Source organism: Carassius carassius, chromosome 7 (assembly GCF_963082965.1).
Source record: "Carassius carassius chromosome 7, fCarCar2.1, whole genome shotgun sequence".
In the NCBI taxonomy this organism is placed as follows: Eukaryota; Metazoa; Chordata; class Actinopteri; order Cypriniformes; family Cyprinidae; genus Carassius; species Carassius carassius.
Window position 1 is genome coordinate 7,737,646 of NC_081761.1, and position 23,059 is coordinate 7,760,704.

Below are 23,059 nucleotides of genomic sequence, written 5' to 3' on the forward strand. Positions count from 1 at the left end.
TGGGACCAGATATGGTTCTATACACTTTTAAATCTAAACAAATAGCAGAGTCCATAACACAACTATAACAATAATGGCACAATTTTGTTCAAATCATTTTCAGACCAAATTGTATCCTACCGATGAATGCTAAAAACATTGACAGCCAATCAAAATCAATTCTGTGTTATAGAGTTCAAGCATTTACAGTGACAGATAACATAACTGCAGCACATGCAGGATACGTTAATAAAATTATAATTATCATTCTTAATAGTGGTACTTCGCTGAAAGGCCATTTTTCACATATATTTTATGTCTTTTCAAAATACTAAAAACTGTATTTTTATTTAAATACATTTTTGCAGGTAGTATTTTGTGTTTATATTTAAATATATTTTTCCACTTCAGTACTTTGTATTTTTATTTTAAATACATTTCCATTTCTGTACACACACACACACACACACACACACACACGTGTGTGAATACATACATGGGTTTAAAATAATATACAGCATTTACTGAAAAAAGATTAACTGTTTTGTTTACTCATTAACCAATGCAAATACTACCAAAATATCAGTGGCTGTTTAACAAGTAAATATAAAGTAAAAACTTACAGTAACAACATCTGGTTTGGTTGACAATGAAGCTTGGAAACTTTTGTAGAAAATTTACAGTGGCCAAAAAAAAAAAAAAAACTGTTACACAGTATATTCTCAATAACAATCAACTATATTCTCTTCACTGTGCTGGGCTGCTGAAAGAATGTCCTCCATTAGTGATCGGGGTGAATTCACAACATGATCACTACTTAATGTCAACATCTTCTGCATGTCATCTAGATCTAGACTCTGCAGTATATTGGGTAAGCTAATGTCTTTGATGCAGTGTAGACCATAGTCCATTCCCTCATCAGATCCTGTAGCTCCATTCGTGACACACACTGATGCTTTGGCCTGTTGTTTACTGAGGGATCTTCTCTGCACCTCATCCCCCCATCTGTTCCCACATACATTTAAGAAAAGAATGCTATTAGCCAAATCTGCAGTCTCAGCTATAAGTGTTCTGAGTTTGATCAAGAGTGCACAGGCTTTCTCACACACTGGTCTGTCACAGTCAAACAAGCTGTTAAACAGCAAGTCAAATAGCCCAAAATCTTTAAACTTGATCAAGGCTTGCGTAAACCGCGTCTCTTCAGAGGAACCGAAGTTCTGGACTGCGTACGGACAGCAGGCCAGTGTCTTCTCCATCAACACTTCGGCCAGCTCCAGTGTGTGCATTTTCACTTCCCAGTCAAAATCGCTGCCTCCCAATGACAGGACGGAGCTCAGGGACGACTCCAAGCTCATTGTGAGGTGTGATCCTTTCAGCCATGATGTGAAAGCATGGACCACTGCTCTTCGAGGAAAGCCCTCTGTGTCATGAGAGAGAATGGCCATCATCTGCACCAGAGCCTCCTCCTAAATTCCAATGTTATATAATAAATGTGTGATTAGACTGAGAAACTAAACTAAACCAAGAATATCAACATGCTACCAAAGCTTCAGATCAATTAAATGATCAATAAGCTACAATTACGAAAGTGTTGTAGGCACTGGTGGTCCAAACTTTTTGGTCCGAAACTCTTGCTTAGTGAAGAACATACAGTTTATGAATTACGTAATTTAAAGGGATAGTTCACCCACAAATGAAAATGACCCCATGATTTACTCATCCTCAAGCCCTCCTAAGTGTATATGACTTTCTTCTTTCAGACGAGTGCAATCAGGGCTATATTAAAAAAATGTCCTGGCTCTTCCAAGGTTTTTTAATGGCAGTGAATGGTGGTGAGATTTTGAAGCAAAATAAATGTCCATCCATCAAAAAAAAAAAAAAAGTGTAATTAAAAAATAAAAGTGCAGGGTCATTCTAAAGATCATTTTCAAAGAGCTGGAATTATGTATAATGAGTAATTTTCTCACCAGAAGTTTGCTATTGCTCACAAGCACCTTCTGATGGAAAGAAGCAGCAACTGCCTCCCCGACAGCAGCCACAGCACTAGCTCTGACATAGCCTTCTGCATCTGCCAATGAAGAAAGGAGAACAGAGACCATACCGCTGGTGTGGAGAGCTTCAGTGAAACCACTGTTACCTGGGAGAAAGAGACAAGAAGTACAATAATAGGAATGTAAATGATCACTAAAAATAGTCCGCATAGGTGTAATTGAAATAATGTAAGTGTAGAGATAAATATGCTTGTGGTACCATTGAGGGCAGTAGTCAGCTGGGTGATAAACTCCAGTGTGGAGTCTTTCACTTCCCATCGCAAATCACACATCCGTTTCTCCAATACAGGAAAGAGGTCTGCAAAACACAAGCAAGCTTCATTACCATCCACTGACAAAATATTCATAATAACTTACAATGTCAGCACATCAAGCGGTTTCATTTCAAAACAATAGGTTCGGTATTCATTTCTTTTAAAGGGATTGTATATGCAAAACTGATTTCCTCATGTCATCCCAAACTTGTATGACTTTCTTTTTTGAATGTTGAGAACCAAACGGTTTTGGTTCCCACTGAATTTCCATCATATTTTTTTGACCATACAATGTATGTCAATGGGACCCAAAATGGTCTGGTTAGCAGCATTTTTTTAAAAAATCCTCTTTTGTGTTTGACAGAAAAGTCATAAAGGTTTGAAATGACATGAGAGTAAAAATTTATTTTATTTTTGGGTTATGATAAAGATCTCTCGGCCTAAAATAAAACTTTTAGTATTTTTAAATTTTTAATAACTGGTTTATTCAGTTATTTGGTTTATAGTTTAATCATTTTTTAACAGGTATAATTTCGGCAGGCCTCTTATATCAAAATATCCGAATTCTGTTCCTCCTCACCATGGCTGATAAACTGCAAGAGATCAGGGACAGGTGAACACACAATCCACCTCTTAAAGGCCTGAAATGTTTTCTTCAAGACCTTGGAAATCACAGAAAGCTTCAAGTAAATAAGGTGTTTCAACAACCATCAGCTTTAAAAGAGAACAAATCTGAAGCAGCTAATATATGTAAAATCCAGTAAACGAATATGCACATACTTACGGTGGCATGGGAATCTGGACTCTGTAAATAGCCCAAGAGGACACCAAATATATCCTTCCTTAAATCCAGGATTTCTGGATACAGAAAGATTAATCAAATAATAAAACCATTCAACATCAACACTGATAACTTTCAGGGTCAATGATTCCAAATCCAGGACTGTCACCGACCACAAAAAAAAAAAAATAGTATATATTGGTAAGGATATCTTTTATTTTTATAATATGGCTTACTCATCACTGCCTCACCTTCATATACACTGAGTGCACCTAATGTATCCAAGGCACACCTCTGAACCTTGCAGCAGCCAATCAGGTGAGTGAATGTATTAATATGTAGCAAAGAGGTGGGGCAATGCCCAGAGCACATCCTCAGAAGCAACAGCACAGAACTGGTGATCGAGTGAATGGAAATATCTTCAAAGAGGTATTTCTAACAAAAAAAAGGTACACATTTCATTGTGTAGTACACACTTTACAATATTTAAATATATTGCCACAGACTTTACAGTGAAGTCAGCATGGACAATGAAAATATCTGTAGAATGCATATAGACCAGCCTAAGGTTTCAAGAGACATTTTGAATTTACATTTTTAACTTAACACAATGTCTTAAAAATATTGCATTCATGGTCAAAGCCAATCACCTACAGCACATTTACATAGAAAAACCAGTAAAAAAGCAGTGCAATGGAACACAAAAAAAACTGTTTAGTGTGAACCAGCCCTAAGAAATTCTTTACTGGAGTGACAGTCTAAGCAGAAGTCTACTTACTGTGTGTGCCAGCTGAGCTAGGCTTGATAAACTCTGCATGAGGAGGGAAATACATGAGGCTTTCTGGGATAGCTGTTCCTTCAGGACTACATTCATTTCCTTTTCTGCTTGAGGCTGTGTTGACACACACTGCAGGGGAAGCAGGATGATATCCGTAGCCTTCCTCTTTAAAACCTCAGGACTAAAGGAGAAAGTGAGAGAGAAATCTTGAGTGAATAATACAATACATAACAGACTGCTAGTTCAAATGTATGTGTTTTGCAATACGTATATGTATAAAAGTCAATGGTAGTTACCATTTCTCCACCTTTACAATTAGTGCCGCACACTGAAAACACTCTTTTCTGTTTCCATCACCCAACATGGCTTCTAATAACTCCTCCACTTTATACTCTGTTTTGCTGAGCAGAGGTGTCCTGTAACAAACAATAATCATTCCCCTGCATCCTTGCCTTAATTGTTTAAATTAAATAGCAACAGGTACAAAAGCATCTCTGACAATAATATTGAGTACATATTACAGAATGTACATTGTTGTATAGTCTTCCCTTAAAAGAGGAACTGAAAACTATAGCATTATTGTACTGTATAATAATTCTTAAAAGAAAAGTGTGCAAAAAAAAAAAAAAACATTAAAACCATTATATTACCACTTGAACTACAAAAATGTTAATAAACAGGTGTAACCTTTTGAAATATGTAAGGGATAAAGTACATGTTTCATTATCATGAAACTACTTATAGTAAATAATAAAAAAAATAATTGCATTTATAAGAAAATTTTATCTGCGATCAATCATAATAATTAAATTATAATATAATTGTAATATACACCACTGGTTAAAATTTGGGAATATTAAGTATTTTGTAATGCTTCTGAGATAAATCTTTTATGCTCACCACTTTTGTACAGAAAAAATACAGGAAAAAAAACAATATTGTGAAATATTATTACAATTTAAAACAAAGGTTCCTTATTAAAATATATTTGAAAATGTAATTTATTCCTGTAATGGCAAAGCTGAATTTATTTGCAAAATGTTGTTACAATTAAGAATTTTCCTTCAAATGTATTTTAAATGTGTTATTTATTCCTGGAATAGCAAACTCTTCAGCAGCCATTACTCAATAATCAAAGGATTCAAAGGAATAAATTATTTATACATTTTCTAAAATATATATATAAAAAAAATATATATATTTTTTTTTTACATTTTGAAATTACAAATTACATTTTAATTGTATTTTTAATTCTTGATAATTAAGTGTGTTATTATAATGTAATTCTTTTGTGAATAAAAACATATTTCAACTCTAATTAATAGATATATACAATTTTACAAATCTCCTATTCAACTCACCCTAAAGCAGCTTCTAGAACAGTTATCAGAGTCTGAATCAATGATTCAGACCCCCTGTTGACCAAGACTTCGAGGGGTACTAGCACATCTTTCCACAGCATGCTTATGATAGGCTCTCCACACTGAGCGAGAACCTGTGACAGAAGACGTAAGCCCTGGAGGACCTGAGGCTGTTCCTCTGAGCTCAACGCCTCAACCACAGCATTCATAATCTCAGACGAGACTGAGACCCAGTCAGACCTCAAAGATGATTCACTTGATCCCACAACATCACTGCCGTTGGTTATGTTAGATGACGTGAAGAAATGTAGGATATGCACTAAAAGCTGATTAGCCAAACAGGCAACAAACAGACTCCTGTCATTCTGCAGCTGGAGAATCACTTTGATGAGTCCTGTGGACACAAAAGCATTCATAATAACACTTAAAGCATGAAAGGTTCAATAATATGGTTTCATTGTTTCATCTTACACTAAACACCAGCTAACAGGAAACTAACTAGAATAATTAGATTTAAAACAACGCAATGCGTTTACTTCTCTGTGATGACCTGTCATAAATATTTAATACACAGCATGCATATTTATGTATACTCTCATTCAAATGCTTGGGGTTGTTATGGGTTATTTGATCGAAAATACAGAAAAACAGTGATACTGAGAATTGTGTGAAATAAAATAAAAATGAAATTTATTCCTGTGAGAGGAATATTCACTAGATTCAATAGATTCTTCACTGTCACTTGATACAAGGTTGAAAACAGTCGTGCAGATATTATAATTATCATAACGGTAATAATCAGTATATCACTGTACATTTTCTTTGATGGATAAAAAGTTCAAAATAACTGAATTTATTTTAAAAATAAATCTGAATGGAAACGTCTTCACTGTCACTGAGAAATATTGAAGGTATCTGAATAAATTTTGGTTTGACTGTATGCTATATGAATAATTTTGGAACTGTTCTCACCATTTCCACATAGGAAGCCCAAGGCTTGCTGGTGTTTCAGCATATTCAACAGTCCCTGCAGCCAGCCACTGCGAACCGAAGCATCCTCCCAGAGATCACACACACCCCAGGCTTCCCGCTTAAACACATACACCAAAAGACCTCCCTCCTGATCTCCATAAACAGACAACACATAAACCAGATGTTATTGGAAAATGCTGCAAATTTCAAAGTATATCATTGAACTTTTTTGTTGTTGTATGCGTATGCGTGTGTGTGTGTGTGTGTGTGTGTTAGACCAGTGTTTCTCAACCAAGCCACCAGAGCTCACTAGAGGCCCTCAGCAAACCTCAAATGAGGGCGGAAGTTACTTAAATATAAGATCAATTAAATATAAAATTATTTAAATATAGAAAAAACAAGGTAAATGAATATACTCTTAAAAATTACATTACATATTTTTCAAGCTGACAAATATTTCATTGGGTAGAAATTGCTATTTGTATGTATGTGTGCACATGTGTATAAAATTGATATATATATATATATATATATATATATATATATATATATATATATATATATATATATATATATATATATATATGGGTACTCTGCCCCAGATGTTGTGAAAATATTGTTGTAACTGTCTCACATCAAGCACGTGGAACCCCTGCGGTGTGGCAGCCAGAAGTCCAGTCAGTTTGAGGGTGAAAGACAGGATAGCAGGGTCTGTCGTTTTAGACGTACAAACACTGGAAATGAACTCCAAGAGGCACGGGTGATGCTGCAAAAGCACCTGTCCATTACCTGAAGAAACACCGCGTAGTTACCTATAGATACACTACAATATATTACTCTACCAAAACTTAACTAATCTTAAAAATATATCAGTTTGATCCCAGGTTAGTTACTGTGGCTGTGCAGCTCTTTGAACCAATCCAGCAGCTTCTCTAAAGTGGTGTCATCAGGAGGAGACTGCTTTGGGTCGGACAGCACCAGACACACCGCTGGCAGCAGAGAGAAGCAGTCACTGTCCATCATATTAAAGTCCCTGAATCACCAGCACGGAGTTTCTACAAACGGGACAAGGCTGTTTAATGTAGTACTCGGTCAAATAATACTGGAAGTAGCAACAATAAGATATGTAACATTACGTTACCTTGACACAACAGGGGTAAGTTACGTACGTAAGTATGGAGAAATGATGCAAACGTTATCAAACGTTTTTAAGAGTTTGCAGTTGTCCTGTACAACAAGACTTTTAAAAGCAAGTGGAAAAACTTCTCCACTCTGAACGTAACTACAATAAGGACAAAACACCCATTTATCACATTGGAAACAGCGTGATATAATAGCTGCACTTACTGTACTGTCGCACCGTACGGCGTGCAGGAAAGGACATATGAAACTACATCCTGAGCGTTGACGCTTATAGCGGTGTATGCGCAAATCCGGTGCACTTTAATGTTCTTGAATAGCGTAACCGCCTCACACTCACTCGCATGGATACAGTACAATGCTTTGAGAGTTCCTAACTGCGCAGTCAGGAGGCAGGCAGCATCAACACTATCTGACGCATTTCAGCTAACGATTAGCTGTGTCACTAACAGCAAGCACACTGAACACACTAAACTAAAACTGCTACAAAATATGTGTCTAATGCATCCTGTCATATTTTGCACATCTGTTTTTTTTTTTTTTTTTGCACCTTTCGGCCCTTGCAAATATTTTAAATGGTTTCCGGCAGAATACAATTATTTTCATCAAAGCAATATTACATTTGAAATTAAATCAAATATTTTTTATTAATTTCATTTGTATATTAAGACATCACGTGATAATCTTATTAACATGATACTAACAAAACCATGAAATAAATAAAGTGTTCTTTACATGGAAACATTTAAATTAACTAGTTAATTAATATTATTTAAAATGACTGAATCCACTTGACTACATTAGGTTACAGGTAATTGTCAGATTAGGTACCAAGTTTTCAGTTTTTATGTTTATACACTTTTGGAGAAATAATAATGTTTTTATTCTAATTTTAGAACTGTAATTATATATTTATAAACTCTACTTACTTTACGGCAATTGTAGGATCTATTTGATAAAAATCACATTAATGCAGGTATTAAATATAATGTATTGCAGGGCTATTCAATTAATTTTATCTGTGGACCAGATTATAGAATTGAACATTTAAAGGAGGCCAAGGGGATTGGGGGCCATCCCAATCTCTTTATGGATATTCAGTAGTAAAATGAATTAATATTACCAACAGCAATGTCTGTGAAAGGTTAACATTTGTGTTGTCTGTCAATCAATCAATCAAAAAAAAAACCTAATTAATCACACATTTTCTGTAATTAATCATGACTAAATGATTATTAATATATTGTCATATTTTTTCACTGCATCTTCAAATGATTGTTGAAACAACATATAGATGGTATTTTTAAATATATATTTAATTACATCTCTTAACCAAGTCTCTTTATTACTAACACATTTTTGATAATACTGCTGATGATGTCTCTATTAAATGCATCTTCCTCTCAATTTTAGCCATTACAGTATAGAAAAAAAGTTATTTTTTAAACTTTATCTAGGCTCTGAAAAATATAACTTAATTTAAGTAAATGTAAAACAATCTTCACATAAACTATCAATTGTATATACAATGAGTGATTTCTCTTTTTCATTTCCGTGATTTCACAGACATCAGCAAGTTTCACTTTAATTTTAGATTTTTTTTTATAGACTATGATTTAGTGATAAATATGAAATGTTTTTAGGTATATCTTTCTGGAGTATGCATCCCCAAACCAGGCTCTGGAAGCTGTTAAGAATGCAGATGATATTCACCCTCAGAGAGTTCCACAGGTCCTTTACATGTGCTTTGTATGAGATACACACTACGTCTGCTTACATGCACAGTTATGATCAAGCTGGGTTGTGTAGAAAGTTCACAGAAGTGCAGAATTAAATATTTAAAGGATGAAATACTTGGCACAACTGGACTGATATGATTTCAGTCTAACTAAATTATTTACAGGACATTTTTAAACAGATAAATTATTGTTTTAGTATGACTAAATGCATGTAAACACACTTACTGATTCTTATTCAATATAGCCCTGCTGATAAGGGATGTTCTTTGATTCTATTGTGAATTTTTTAAGCAAGACCTCTTATTCTTATTCTTATTCATAAACTCCCTTCATACAATTTTCTTGTAGGAATCGCTGAAAGGAGTAAAAGGCAGTGGTTTATCAATTGCTGTTGCAAAAGCAAGATACTTCTCAAGAACCAAAAGTTACAGTTTTGTGGGTTATCAAGTCTTTCGCATAAGAACATATTGTTTTAAAGGGAAATCTTTCATAATGCATTTTTCCCCCACCATCATTCCAATGAAAATACATACGCTATATTTACCATAGAACCTTCAGTCGTGACTTGGCATGCCGTTGTGCTGCAGTATCAGGAGGAATAATGTCAAGTCTGCCCGTAAAATACATTTGTAATTATGAGGGAATTTTAACAATTTGCAACATTTGTTGACATTAGCAAGAATGAGTCTTCCACAAATAGCCCACCATCACATTTTTTTATATGAACATTTTCTTTGTATTTTATTCAATTTACTTAATGTTTTATTTTACTTCAATTTCCCACAAACTCAATATAATAGCCTACAAGATTGTGTATGTTATATAATATAATAAACATATTATAAATGTAAATGACTTGATGTTTCTCCTGTGATTTCATATTTTAAAAACTCTAATTTGTTGCATTAACAGTTTTGTTTGTTTTGTGCCCCCCATCAAGTATCCACCTTTTTTCAACGTAACTTATGTGCAAGGATTCCGGAGACATTAGCTTCCAGTTATTTTATCTGTGCAGAAACAGTCCTTTATGCTTAATTATATAGCAAACGGATATTTTATTATCATATTATTTAAATTTATTATCATAACCATTAACACGCTGGATTGTATGGCCAAAATAAATAAATGAATAAAGTCCCATAAAACTCCTTTAAAGAAGATGTTTTTAGAGTTTTTACAGCTATCACTCCGTTGCAATATGTTTTATGAAGTGGATTTCAGGATGCTTTAGGAGGAAACAGACACACAGTCATTATAACCTATAACACTCCTACCAGCTCCAATTTCGAGAAAATAAGCTGGTTTATGCTGACAAAGCCAAAAATATAAGAAACAAGGTATGCAATCGTTATATACTGATTGTCTGTTATTACTGGTGACTTAATTTTGTTTAGATGCAGCCCAGGTCTCTCTCCTGCTATTCTGTTTTAAAATCTCAAACGTAATTTGATGAATGTTTCATATCATGTGGCACAATATACACGCATTATTGCTGATCTGTGGAGTGAATTTGACCGACTTCGTGCAAAGATTGACAGAGTCAAGAGCAACAGAAAGGAGAGAAAGCAGACATTCGTGTCTGTTCAAGGTGTGCTCAATTTGTGTTTTAGAACTTGGGTATAGTAGCTGACAAATAATATTGAAGTAAACTTTTTTATTACCATCAGGATTTTAAACTGAAATACACTGTTTATTTGAGTTGTCAATGCATACTAATTAGTAGTTTACTATAGTTAACCATATAGTAGTTAACCATAACTGTAAGTAAGAGTAATAATTTGCGATTCTTTTTTTAAATAGCAGTAAAGTTCATTCAGAATCTTTTTGTTTGTTTGTTTATGATGGACATCTGGTTTCTGTATATGGGCTGTTTTTAGTTGAGGTGCAGCAGTACAGATCAGACGCAGGCTCATGGAGCTGGAGAACTGTAATATGGATCTCCACATAGACACATCTAGACATCTTCTCACCATCTTACAGTAAACACTTAAACATACAGACAGGGTTCTAGTCATCAGTCATTTTTCAATTAGAAATGGTTATAGTTGTAGCTACTGTAGTTCACCTAAAAATTATTCATGTGCTTTTCACCATGTTGTTCTAAAACTATGAATTTCTTTATTCTTTTCAACAACTATTTATTTTATTTTATTTTTTGTAGAGTAATGTGTGTAACCAAACAGGTAACCTTTGACTTCCACTGTTTTTTTTTTATTTTTTTATGAAAGTCAGTGTCTACCAACTGTTTGTTTACCAACATTCTTCAAAATGTCTTTGTTTGTGTTCATTATGAGACAGAACTTCTTAAAGGTTTGTAACAATTTGATGGTGAGAAAGTGATACATTTTTTGAGTGCACTATCCCTTTTACTGAATTAAAATTATATATATATATATATATATATATATATATATATATATATATATATATATATATATATATATATATATATATGTATATGTTATGTGTGTATGTGTGTATGTGTGTGTGTGTATGTGTGTATAGGCACCACTTCTCATTAACAACTTAAAATTTATTAAAATAATTACTAAAGAAGTATATAGACAACAAATAAAAACTAACAAAGTGTTATTCTATTAGTGTCATTACAACCTTGTACTGTTTCCATTACTTAAACTTAAAACACCATCACCAATATAACAAAATCGACTTGATGTTATAACAAAAACTACTTGATATCAAAATCCACTAGGATGATTGATCAAATGTAAATTTTTCATCCGTGTGAAAACATATATGTAGTAAAAAAAAAATAATAATAATAAATAAATGCCAAAATCCTATACATTCTTTAGTCTCCTCTCTAAATTATAGTATGTCAGTTTTATTTATTATTTTTTTTTATCTGACATCAACCATCGTTCTCTTTTCCTCTTCTGTTAGTTGGGAGCACGTGGCCGGCAAGCGGGAGATGGGGTAACTGGAGAGAAAACAGACAGAGACAAGGAGGAAGAGCAAGAGGAGTCACAGTATGTCACAGCAGCTCGAGAGGAGATCGGCCCACTACTGGCTGTACAGAGAAAGACAATGGAGCTCAAAGTAATTAAATTCATTACATAATGTAGACTCTAATGTAGTATATAGACTTTTTTTTTTTTTTTTTTAAATGAATCATAACAGCGAATGGACATCTGACATGACATGTAATCAGTGACAGAAGTATACTTCATATAAAACTCATATTTATATTTTTCTAAGAAGGCCATTAAATGACCTTAGCTTAAATAAGTAATAATCATAAATAAATAAAAATAATAAAATAAAAATATTATTGGAAGTGAATTGGAAGATAAAAATTATCGAACATGAAACTAAAGTCGTCTAAGACTGAGGAGTTGCTTCCTAAATGCATAAGTATCTGTGAGCAGAGAGACATTGTGACATTGCTTTGTAAGGTTCATGAGCTGGAACTTGAAAAAACTGAAATCCAGTCAGCTGTTCTCTGCAAAAAAAAAATGTTCTCTGGACGGAGGACTTCATCATTCAGTGCCATGAGCTGCAGTGGACAATGTGATGACATCATACACCAGCAGAAGGCTCTGATTGAAGGTTGTGGGTCACTGAAATAGGCTGATGTCTGAGAGACAGATTATAGCATCTAACGTTTGTTAAATAGACATTATATTAAAATATATTTTTTCATTCTGTCCACAGACTTTGTGTCTGAAGAATTACAAGAGCTTTATTCACTGTACTTTTGTGAATTAAGTGATGGAAGCTTTGACCAAATACTCAACCTTCATACTTTCACCACAAACCCCAGAGCTGTAAGCTTCTATTTTTTATATCTTCATTTCTCCCTCATTTACCATTCCCTTTAATTTGCTTAAATATACATTTCAAAAGTTTGAGGTCAGTAAGATTTTTGCTCTTCAATTGCACACTCAAATATGGTGGCACGTGCTGTAGCCTGTATCATTTTATATTAAAGCATGAATGAAACTATGAGCATGTGTGTCAGATCCACATCACATTCAGCAGCGGCAGCTCTTAAAGTAACAGCAGCCAAATAACCTAATATCCCGGCTGCTGTGATGTCTACAACATAAGAATAGAGGAAATCAATAACTTTCGTAGCTTTAAGGATTCTTATTTTATTTCGAATTTAGTGTTTGATAACTTTATTCAATTTCTGTATATTTCTTACAATTTTCACTTAAATTAGTTGTTATTTTTTTAATAAATGCTAAAATCGATAGCTCTCAATTATACTGTAATGTTAGTAGTCAACATTATATGTAATCAATTGATAAATATTAGGAAAAAAACAATTTCCTAGAGACATCAGTAGTATTGGTATCAGTGATGCTAGCCTTTAGTCATAAAAAGATGCCTTTAAACAAATATTAAAAATATACTGTCTTTATGTTGTTTTTACATTAATTTGAAGATTGAATGTGAAATTATTTGAATATAAAGTGTATTAAATTTTTTTAATGTTAGGTAGTATTAACCATTATTGATTTCAGAAAAAAAAGTGTGATTAGTTTATTTTTACAATTCAACTGACAGCACTAATTATATTAGATTTTAAAATGTATTTTATATTCAACAGCAATTATTACAGTCTTCAGTGTCATGTGATCCTTTCGAAATCATTCTAATATGATGATTTGGTGCTCAAGTACTATCAGTGTTGAAAATAGTTGTGCTGCTTAATTTTCTTTATGGAAAGCATGATTTTAAATATTTTTACAGTCACTTTTGAACAATTAAATGCATCCTTGCTGAATTTAAAGTTTGAATTTATTTTAAAAAGATACTTATTTCAAACTGTTGAACAATACTGTATTGATTTATTTCTGTTTATACAGAATAACTCTTTTATGATTATGGCCAGCCAAATGAGAGTTGATGTGATTTCTGATTTAGAAGATGTATATAAAACACAGCAGAACAACAGGAAGTTCAGTCTTTTAAATAAACATCCCTGTGATCTTCTTCCTCTGGGCTGGATTATGATAGGTAAAGTATGTAATGAGAAAAGTAGACTGCCATGTTCATCTGGAATATAGCATGCTTTCATCATTTTTTATATTTTCTATCTTCCTTATTATAGTGACAGTAACAGAGTTTTCAAATTGCTGTCTAAACTTAAGCCATAGAGACGGCACAACTTATCATCTAACCCAACTCTTTCAATGAAGGTAAACACACAGAAGCGCTGACACTGAGCCACCATACCTGACAGAATCTTCTCATCTTTTACCATGTAAACAAATGGCTTTACATGAGACTTTCAAGTCAAAACAGGACTTAACGACATCAGAAGGCAGAATGGAGCTCTCTGAGAGACACCAGCACAAGAAACGGTCCAGAAGCAAAAGGGTATGAGCACATCTATGTGTACTGTACCTCCATCTCTGTTGTTTCAGTGAGTTTTGAACTAAATATACACTACAGATTTTTCTATTCAGCAAGAATGCATTCAGTTGATCAAACGGTTTGATTGACAACCCTGCATTAGTTTCCACCCTCAGCGGTTGTACACTGTCCTCCATTTTCTCTGCACTCAAACAGCTGTACCGTCAACAATAACTTGCAAGCAATCCTGATGCACTGTGTTTGGATGTGAGACTAAACACAAGAGTCTTCATTTTCTCCCAACATCTAAGCTACTGAGGATGAAGTGGATTACTTAAATTTTTCATGGTAATGTGACTCAAAATCTACCTAAATACGTGTATCACTCCAGACCCCTTTGTGAATGTCATGTCATTAAAGTGCTTAGCATTTTAACCGTATTTGTGTGCATACATTAAGTATTTTTTAACTGATCAGCGGCGCGCTTGTGAGATTAGTTCATGCCGTTTGTAGCGCGGTCACGTCACTCTGTCAATTGATCCACGTTAATGACAGGTCAGCACAAGCTCTGTAACATTGTGCTGTTTTGTCCCAATTTCTGTGCATTCAGCTTTCCCATATATAAGGCTAAACACCGGTTCTCCTGCTCTCAGTTATGTTGCTTCTACCAGCTGTTTATTGCTGTAGATATGCAATGCAGAGAGATGTAGATGCAACAGCCTCTTCTGGAGACAGGGTGGGAAAATGCAGCTCATTTGCATCTAAAGCGATACACTACAAAACAACTCTTTTTTTAGACACACCCCAAAAATTACATTTTCCAGCTGTGATAATAAATGAACTGGGTATTTTGGGCTGAAACTTCACAGACACATTCTGGGGACACCCAAGACCAATCTTGTAAAAAGGGGCAAAATGGGTGCTAGTATTTGGATGTGATCTCTGTTAGAAAATTCAGAACTTCTGTTACCACAATTAAGATTTTCAGTTTTTTAATATGGGTTCCAAAATCAATATGTGTCGCTTTTATCCTGTAGATGTGAAACAGGCCTAAAAATGAGCAAATTTTGATATTTTGTCAATATGAATTTAGGAGAAGTGCAGCTTGAGAAGTTACATATCAGGGGAACGCCACCCAGCAGCATTCATCAAAAGCACTCAGATATCAAACGAGGACAAGCAACCTACAAACGACAGCTTTCTATTCATCTACGTTCTTTTATTTTTAATAGTGAAATGTAGTTGGCAGGTTGTGGATTGTTTTGTAGTCCAAGCCAAGTTAACAAAAATGATTTTTTTAGGCCCAGGAAATGTTTCTTATTCCAGCAATCTCCTACAGCCACCAATGAAAATCCTAGACAAAAAGGACTGGCCAATGTTAACAGAAAGAATGAAGCACGGCAAAAAAACAAACATACTGTAAAAAAGTCACATGTCTGAGTTTTTTGTTCTTGTACAAGAGAACATGATCTATTTTTGGATGATCTAAGTTGTGAAATTATTTGAATGTTATTTGATAATTATCACATGTTGAAAATCTTACAATTCCAAAACCTTGAGATATTAAGTAGAGATTTCAGACAGTTTTTTCTATGCTTTGAAACTGACAATACAAACATATCTTTTGATGCTTCACATTTGAAGCAAATAAAAAAAAAGCATTGAAAATAAACATCTACACAAGCTTAGATATAAAGCTTGTATCAGAATGGCTTCATACAGAGTAGACTCCTGCAACACTGATTAGATGAATATGTTTGTTTTTTATTTAATAAAAAATGAATCATATAAAAATTTTAAGTGTGAAAGCCCATATTGGTTTCTCCAGTGGGGGATTGCCCCGTTAATAACAACTGTGAGTCATTTTGGATAAAAGACATCCGAACTGACACGGGCACAAACCAATCCCTGATCAATCTTAGTGAAACTGAGTGTGTCTGGTGTTGAGCAACATCAGATAACATCACCATTTAATGATGAATCAGTACAACTATTGGATAAATATTGTGAACGGGACATTTCGAGACTCACAAAAGTTGTCAGTCCCAAAACTGACAGTGTGAACACAGCCTAAATGAATGGGGGAAGATACAATAGTGCTAATAGGGAAATAATCAAATACTGTAGATAAGGAGGGGGGAGTCGATATAGATACAGAAAAGGTTTAAAGTAATAAATCACTCAGAAAAAACAATGTCAATATATTATGAAAATATAGATATTAAAGTTTAAATTAAAAAAGGAAATGTAAATGTTTTCTAAATTAATTCCCTTTAAAAAAAACATTTATATAAATAACACAGGAGTAACCTATGTGCTTGAATGTGTATTTCTCTACTCACATACTGTAAAAACAATCCCTCTGAAATCCTACGAGAGGCCACTTGATCTCATGGGTTCGGTTATTTTTGTAACAGAGCACACAAGTGAACCATTGAATTTTATTTTGAAATAAAATAACTCCGTTATTTTGTGACAATGCTGTTGGTGGTCATTTTTTGTCATTCTGAAGTCGACACTACAAGCCGGTCCGTTTATTTTCAGCTGTGGTTTCCTGTGAATATTTGTGGGAGAGAGCTGAACTCTGGAATAACAGCATATGATTTAGTTCTGGCTGAAAGGTGGAGCATTTCTCCTGTGTTCACACCCTACTGTGAGTTTACATATGTAGCTTCAAGCATTCCTGCTCTCTTAACAGTTTGCACGTGGAACATTCTGAAATGTAGAGCACAAGAAGACAAGATTTAGGTAAGTGATGGATCATATTTTATGGGAACAGATTTTGAAATGAAACCACATGTCTTTATTTTTGTGTTTTTCTCCAGAATTCTCAAGTTGACTCATTGCAGAGATGATATTGTCACATATTCCAGCTGGGTAGTTTCCATAGTTTCCACATCATTCAATAGTTCCCAGTGAAAATGCTAAAGCAGCTGCAGTTTTTCCTTCTGTTGGGAACATTATTTATCATATTCTTCATAATAGTTCACTGGGATGACGTGAGAGATGGGACTTTTTATCTGCACGTGGCTTCGTCATCTCCTGCATTACCCACAAACATGATGTCCTCTGGACACTGGATAAGTGAGGATTCATTTCTCTGGAAAGAGTCAAGCAGGTCAGTCAAACCAAACATGCCAATCATCACAACTCACCTAAAACATGATCAAGGGCCAAACAACCTAACACAAACCATTATGCAGTCTTCTCCAACACACCTCGAACTGCGTCAAGCACATCGTAGGCATTTAATAAGACAACTTTGCTCAGCCAATAGCAGCTTCAGCTTCCCTGGAAAATTTGATACATTTGACCAGATTCCAAGCAAAGCCCTGGACCATCTCATTGTGGATGATCATCATGGTGTTATTTATTGTTTTGTACCTAAGGTAGCCTGTACCAACTGGAAACGAGTCATGATTGTGCTCAGCCAGAACCTGAAGGCACCTGATGGAGCTCCGTATCTGGATCCTCTTGACATACCATCAGCGTTATCCCACAATGCTACTCTGCATCTCACATTTAACAAGTTCTGGAGGCTGTTTGGTCGTTTCTCTCGTCCTTTGATGCATCACAAGCTAAAGAATTACACTAAGTTCCTTTTTGTACGGGATCCTTTTGTACGACTTATTTCTGCTTTCCGGAACAAGTTTGCTCTGCCTAATGAGAATTTTTACAGACAGTTTGGCTCTGTAATGCTTCATCATTATGCGAATATCTCAAAGCCCCCTGACTCCGCTCAAGAAGCCTTTGCTGCAGGTATCAGATTGTCCTTTACTCACTTTATTAAGTACCTGTTAGATCCAAAGACTGAGGAAGAGAAGCCATTTAATGAGCATTGGCAGCAGATGTACAGACTCTGCCATCCGTGCCAAATTGAGTATGACTTTGTAGGCAAACTGGAAACTCTTAATGAGGATACAGATCATTTGTTGAAGATTCTTGGGGTGGAAAATCAGGTTCGCTTTCCTCCAGGGTACCGCAACAGGACAGCTTCAAACTGGGAAAGAGACTGGTTTCGAAACATTTCAGTTGCTGACAGGAGAAAACTGTACAATCTTTATGAAGCAGACTTCAAATTATTTGGATATGACAAACCTAAGACACTTCAGGACGAGTGACAGAAACAGTTGTCCTTTAAAATAAATTACATGTACATTATGTGAAATAAAAGTGGATCGTACAGATGTTTTGGCGCTTAAACATTTTCTAATTTATTTGACTAAAACAGTGAATTTTCAGGTGCACATTTTTATATTTTATATAAAACTTGTTATAAAACTGTTGTTTTGTATTGCTAATGAAATGTTTAATTAAAAACAAACTGATTAATGTTTCACTCATTGGAATGAAGTAATACAATTACAGTAAAATTACAACTTAGTTAATGAAATCGAGTGATATAAACTGGTTGGGATAGACCTTATGGGTAGCTCCATACTGATTTTTGGACAGGAATGAAAACAATGGCATGCACTGCACAAGGTCCTACTAGTTCATGTAATTTTCTTCTATGTTTAAAACCATTTTGTCTACTACTTTTTGGAAAGATATTTTGTTAGCTGAACAATCAGTACAACTGTCGTACTTCTGTCCCTCACAGCCTCATTTTTATACCTTTCAAAAATTAAATATGGCTCTACCCTGACTAAAGTCTACTTCCAAAGCATTCACCAAAGCATTCATTTGGTTCGGCCACAAGGGTGCAGTGTGTTTCAATTGATTTGTTGCAGAAAGAGCCATATACTACAGTCAGCAATGTGAGTAGCACTCAGATGGAGTTCTGAAATATGAATCTTAAATACTAGAAATACTATTGGAAACAGTTTTTTTCACATGATCCTAAAGTATATTGCCAGAGTTCTTATTAGAGGAAAATATGATATTTTAATTTCCGAAGTTTTAACAATATGAAATGTTTTCAGAAATAGGGTTTGATATGATTTTAGCACATTAATCTGTTTGGGGTTATATTTTAATAACTTTTTAGTTCAACCTGCAAAAAGGCCTATTACCTTCACTAAAAATTAATTTGAAAGCCAGCATGCATAAATTTGCCAAATAAATAAAAATAAAACATTTTTAGCTGTGTAAATACATGAAAATGTGCTGACATATATTGACCATTCTACAGAATTGGTCCAAACTGCTATTATTATTATTATTATTATTATTACTACTATTATTGTATTATATATTGAAACACACAATAATATTTAAAATATTATTAAACTTAATATATATAAAATCATCATATATATTGGGTACTTTCATTTGGGAGGTGGCTGTCTTGAACCATAACCCCTATATTTCAGCTTATGAAAAGCTTTAGTTTCAGCTTTATTTTTTCCATGGTTGCTTTTAAAAGTATATTTTTGACACTTTAAAAAAAAGTAAAGTTAGATGTTTGTGTTTGTGTGTGTGTGTGTGTGTGTGTATAAATACACACACACACACACACACATATATAACTGACTGAAAGGCTGAAAGGTTGAGACTGACTTTAACTACACCCCTAAATTTATGATCAGGAAATATTTCTGTCCCCCTCTCTCATAGATACATGGTGAGAAGACAGGCCCATCATATTGAGGTAAATGTGTTCAAAAGACTGTGTAACTTTAAGCAACCTCACTACTGAACCCCTTTTTTCTGCATCTAAGCACACTTTTTTCGATGTTATTCCATAAAATCGAGCATCGCGTTAGTTCAGTCAGGCCACGTTAGTCACGCTTGCATCAGCCGACAGTCAGCTGTTCCTGACGTGTACCAATCCAGTCTTGACACCTATCACCTGCGGTCTATTTAAAGTCCCATTCTTCAGCGTCTCTTCCATCGCATCGCTGCTTGCAATTAACTCCCTCCTCCAACCCCAACTCCACCAACTGAACCTGTAATCCGATCTAACTTTGTTCTTTCTTTTACAGTCTCTTCATTGGAAGCAGTCTCTATCACATTTTTGTTTACAACTCATGTAATTGTGAATTGTAATTATGTATGCTTATAATGGTTCTGTTCTGTACCCCAGGGGGGTTTGTCTTGCTGCTCTCCCCGCTCTGTCCAAGCATGGCTGCATGGACAGGCGTGTGGAGCGTTGCCCAGAACATAACCATACCTCCAACACTAACTGTATGCAATTATAATTGTCATAAATATACTTGACGGAAGTGGTCCTGATTGAAATGTTTTTTTTTATTTGTGTACCACTGCTCAGAACTGTGTTATCACATAAAATTACTACTGAAAAATAAATAACTACCAAAATATTCATGACCGAAACATGTAAATTTTTTCGGTAGTGACAAAAGGGAATACATAATCCTCATATTTGGGTGAAATAAACAAAATGCAGATTTTTTTGTTTGTTTGTTTGTATTTTAGTATGTTTTATTGTGTTTTAGTATGCAAGTTAAAATTGTGTAATGTGATGTGGTTGCTACAAAAGCATAACAGTCACTAGCAAAAATGTACAGTCACTACCAAAACATGGGATGTTTTCTCTAAGATGTCATGTTTTTGGATCAATGTGTATTCAAACTAATCCTTAACTTTGAAATAAGTATGATCAACTTTTTGCCTCTAACAAAGAAAAATTGGATTCAAAATACAACAAATCTCTTAAATTACAATTGAAATAATCTAAATGAAGTTGTTATTGATTTACTTCTGAAAAAAAAGTGTGTTTCAGTAGTGACAAATTAGGGGAGAGGACAAATATTCCAAAACTTTCTGAAAATAAAATATGAGAATTACCTGCACAATTACTATAAATGTGTACTTTGTATATTATTACATTTTCATACTTCCCCTTTTTTTTGGGGGGGGGGGGGGGTGGGGTGGGGTGGGGTGTATTCAATTCCATTTCTGTATGGCCCATATAAAAGATTACTAAGATTCTATTAATTTATTCTTCTTATTATTATTATATTGTTAATATTAATAGTAATGTAGTAATACTGCTATTTATAATTATAATATATTAAAATAATTTTATAATGAAATTTAGCATAATAATTATAATTATTAAAGGAAAGGAGGAAAACGTTGTGACGTGTGGCCAAGTATGGTGTCCCATACTTAGAAGTTGTGCTCTTCATTTAACCAGTCCATGAGTAGTGAACACACACACACACACACAAATAGTGAACACACACCCAGAGCAGTGGGCAGCCATTTTTGCTGCGGTGCCTGGGGAGCAGTTGGGTGTTTGGTGCCTTGCTCAAGGGTTTCACTTCAGTCCTGGTATTTAAGGTGGAAGACTGCTAATCAGTCTCTTCTCCGACCTACAATCCCTGCCAGTACCAAGACTCGAACCTGCAACCTCTGGGTTACAAGTCTGACTCTCATTTAATGAGATTATCAAAAAGAATTACAAAATATATTGCTGTTGTAATCTGTTCACTAGTTAAATTGGACTATGCAATAATAAATAATGGTACTGATAATCAAATAATGAAACTGTTTTGTTTTTAGTCATATTCATTCATTATAAATGAAGAGATGATAAGGTCACTGAAAATTCCATTATGCAAAAAATAAAAACAAAACTGTTTTGTTATGTGCTCTTTCCCCGTCTCTTTAAAGTTCTCTATCAAACTGACTACAACTGGATAGTCTGAAAGGTTAAGGGCAAATTCACCATCAAGTCCAGCCTTCTGAACTACTGTCCTCTTCATCTTGCCTATGCTTCTGCTGTACAGACAGCTTGAAAGGTTGTGTGGCAGGTTCTTTTAAAGTTGTCCCTTCTATGAGATGCTTTAAAATAAAAGGTCAGTACTAATGGGCAATTGCAGTCACACACAGAAACAGGATGCAAGTCATTATTTTGTTTTCTTGTGAACCCTGTCCGTGCTGACTCATGTCCATTATTTCTTATTTAGTTAGTTATTCTCATTCTTTCACCCCCCTGAAAAGGGATCCCACTTAATGGGATCCCGACATAATGTAGATCAGTGAATGAACTAAAAACAGAGTAGGACTAATAAAGAAAGTGTGTAGATCCTTCTGGTTGCACTTTCTGCTAACAGTGAACAAAACAGTAACTAAAGCCTTCTACATATTGCATGATTTTAGCAGTCCTGCAGAACACACTGTGCAACATGGATCTGATAAACTTGAGTGGGACATGCATGTAGACTGTACGGTGATGACACCTACTGATGCTATGGTGCACGTTTCTATAGAAGAATAAAATGTCATCAGCATGTGCCAGTTTTTATGTGTGGTGACAAGAGTGGAAACGGCAAAAGAGGAAGGGATAAGAGCTTGAGGTAAGCAGTTTATGTTTTAAAATGTGTGATAAAAGTTCATGTGTGATAATCATGCTGAATTTGTGGCAGCATGTCGTAGACAATTTTTGGTTGCAAGACTGACAACACCCACTTCTCTCACTATAAGGCACAGGACTATGGATTAAGAGCCACGATCACAGAAATCGTCACGATTGTTTCATGATGTCTGGGAGAGCTGAAATCTGGTTTAACTTTAAAAAGTTGTAAGCAGCTTTGAAAAAAAGTAGGCTAGATGATAATTTTTAAGACTACCATGATCAAAAATATACTAAAATTTATTTGAAGTATATTTTATTTTGTGCTAGTATACTAAAAGTACATTTACATATTTAAATACTCTGCAACTTTACTTCTGTCATGCTAAAATGGTATACTTGAAGTCTGCTAA

General features: G+C 34.5%; 2 protein-coding genes and 1 pseudogene across 4 annotated transcripts; 2 read left to right on the plus strand and 1 right to left on the minus strand.

The window, feature by feature from the left end:
- Positions 1 to 656: 656 nt before the first annotated feature.
- Positions 657 to 7,636, minus strand: brat1 (BRCA1-associated ATM activator 1). 3 transcript variants are annotated; one of them, XM_059553685.1, is made up of 13 exons: positions 7,524 to 7,636; positions 7,070 to 7,278; positions 6,811 to 6,965; positions 6,177 to 6,324; positions 5,205 to 5,598; positions 4,140 to 4,259; positions 3,844 to 4,024; positions 3,317 to 3,500; positions 3,069 to 3,142; positions 2,865 to 2,946; positions 2,230 to 2,328; positions 1,947 to 2,116; positions 657 to 1,445 (listed from the first exon to the last, which is right to left on the minus strand). In XM_059553685.1, exons 2-13 carry the CDS (start codon positions 7,197 to 7,199, stop codon positions 702 to 704), a joined length of 2,481 nt encoding a protein of 826 aa, XP_059409668.1. In that variant the 5' UTR covers positions 7,200 to 7,278; positions 7,524 to 7,636; the 3' UTR covers positions 657 to 701. The 3 variants fall into 3 exon arrangements, with proteins under 3 accessions (XP_059409668.1, XP_059409671.1, XP_059409670.1); XM_059553688.1 differs by having other exon boundaries at positions 7,070 to 7,248; positions 7,524 to 7,585; XM_059553687.1 differs by lacking the exon at positions 7,524 to 7,636 and adding an exon at positions 7,346 to 7,507 and having other exon boundaries at positions 7,070 to 7,248.
- A 2,868-nt stretch (positions 7,637 to 10,504) lies between these two features.
- LOC132143236 (kinesin-like protein KIF19) lies at positions 10,505 to 14,244 on the plus strand (annotated as a pseudogene).
- A 3,057-nt stretch (positions 14,245 to 17,301) lies between these two features.
- Positions 17,302 to 18,551, plus strand: LOC132143237 (carbohydrate sulfotransferase 12). The gene has a single exon (XM_059553366.1). The coding sequence runs from the start codon at positions 17,302 to 17,304 to the stop codon at positions 18,499 to 18,501; it is 1,200 nt and encodes a 399-aa protein (XP_059409349.1). The 3' UTR covers positions 18,502 to 18,551.
- Positions 18,552 to 23,059: the final 4,508 nt, after the last annotated feature.

Excerpts from the sequence above, each read along its gene's own strand:
- brat1 (XM_059553685.1), bottom strand. The coding sequence starts at position 7,199 with ATGATGGACAGTGACTGCTTCTCTCTGCTGCCAGCGGTGTGTCTGGTG. Across the intron at positions 2,947-3,068 it reads GTCCAGATTCCCATGCCACC|GTCTTGAAGAAAACATTTCA; the intron begins GTAAGTATGTGC and ends GTGATTTCCAAG. Across the intron at positions 2,329-2,864 it reads CTTGCAGTTTATCAGCCATG|ACCTCTTTCCTGTATTGGAG; the intron begins GTGAGGAGGAAC and ends TGTGTTTTGCAG.
- LOC132143237 (XM_059553366.1), top strand. The coding sequence starts at position 17,302 with ATGCTAAAGCAGCTGCAGTTTTTCCTTCTGTTGGGAACATTATTTATC.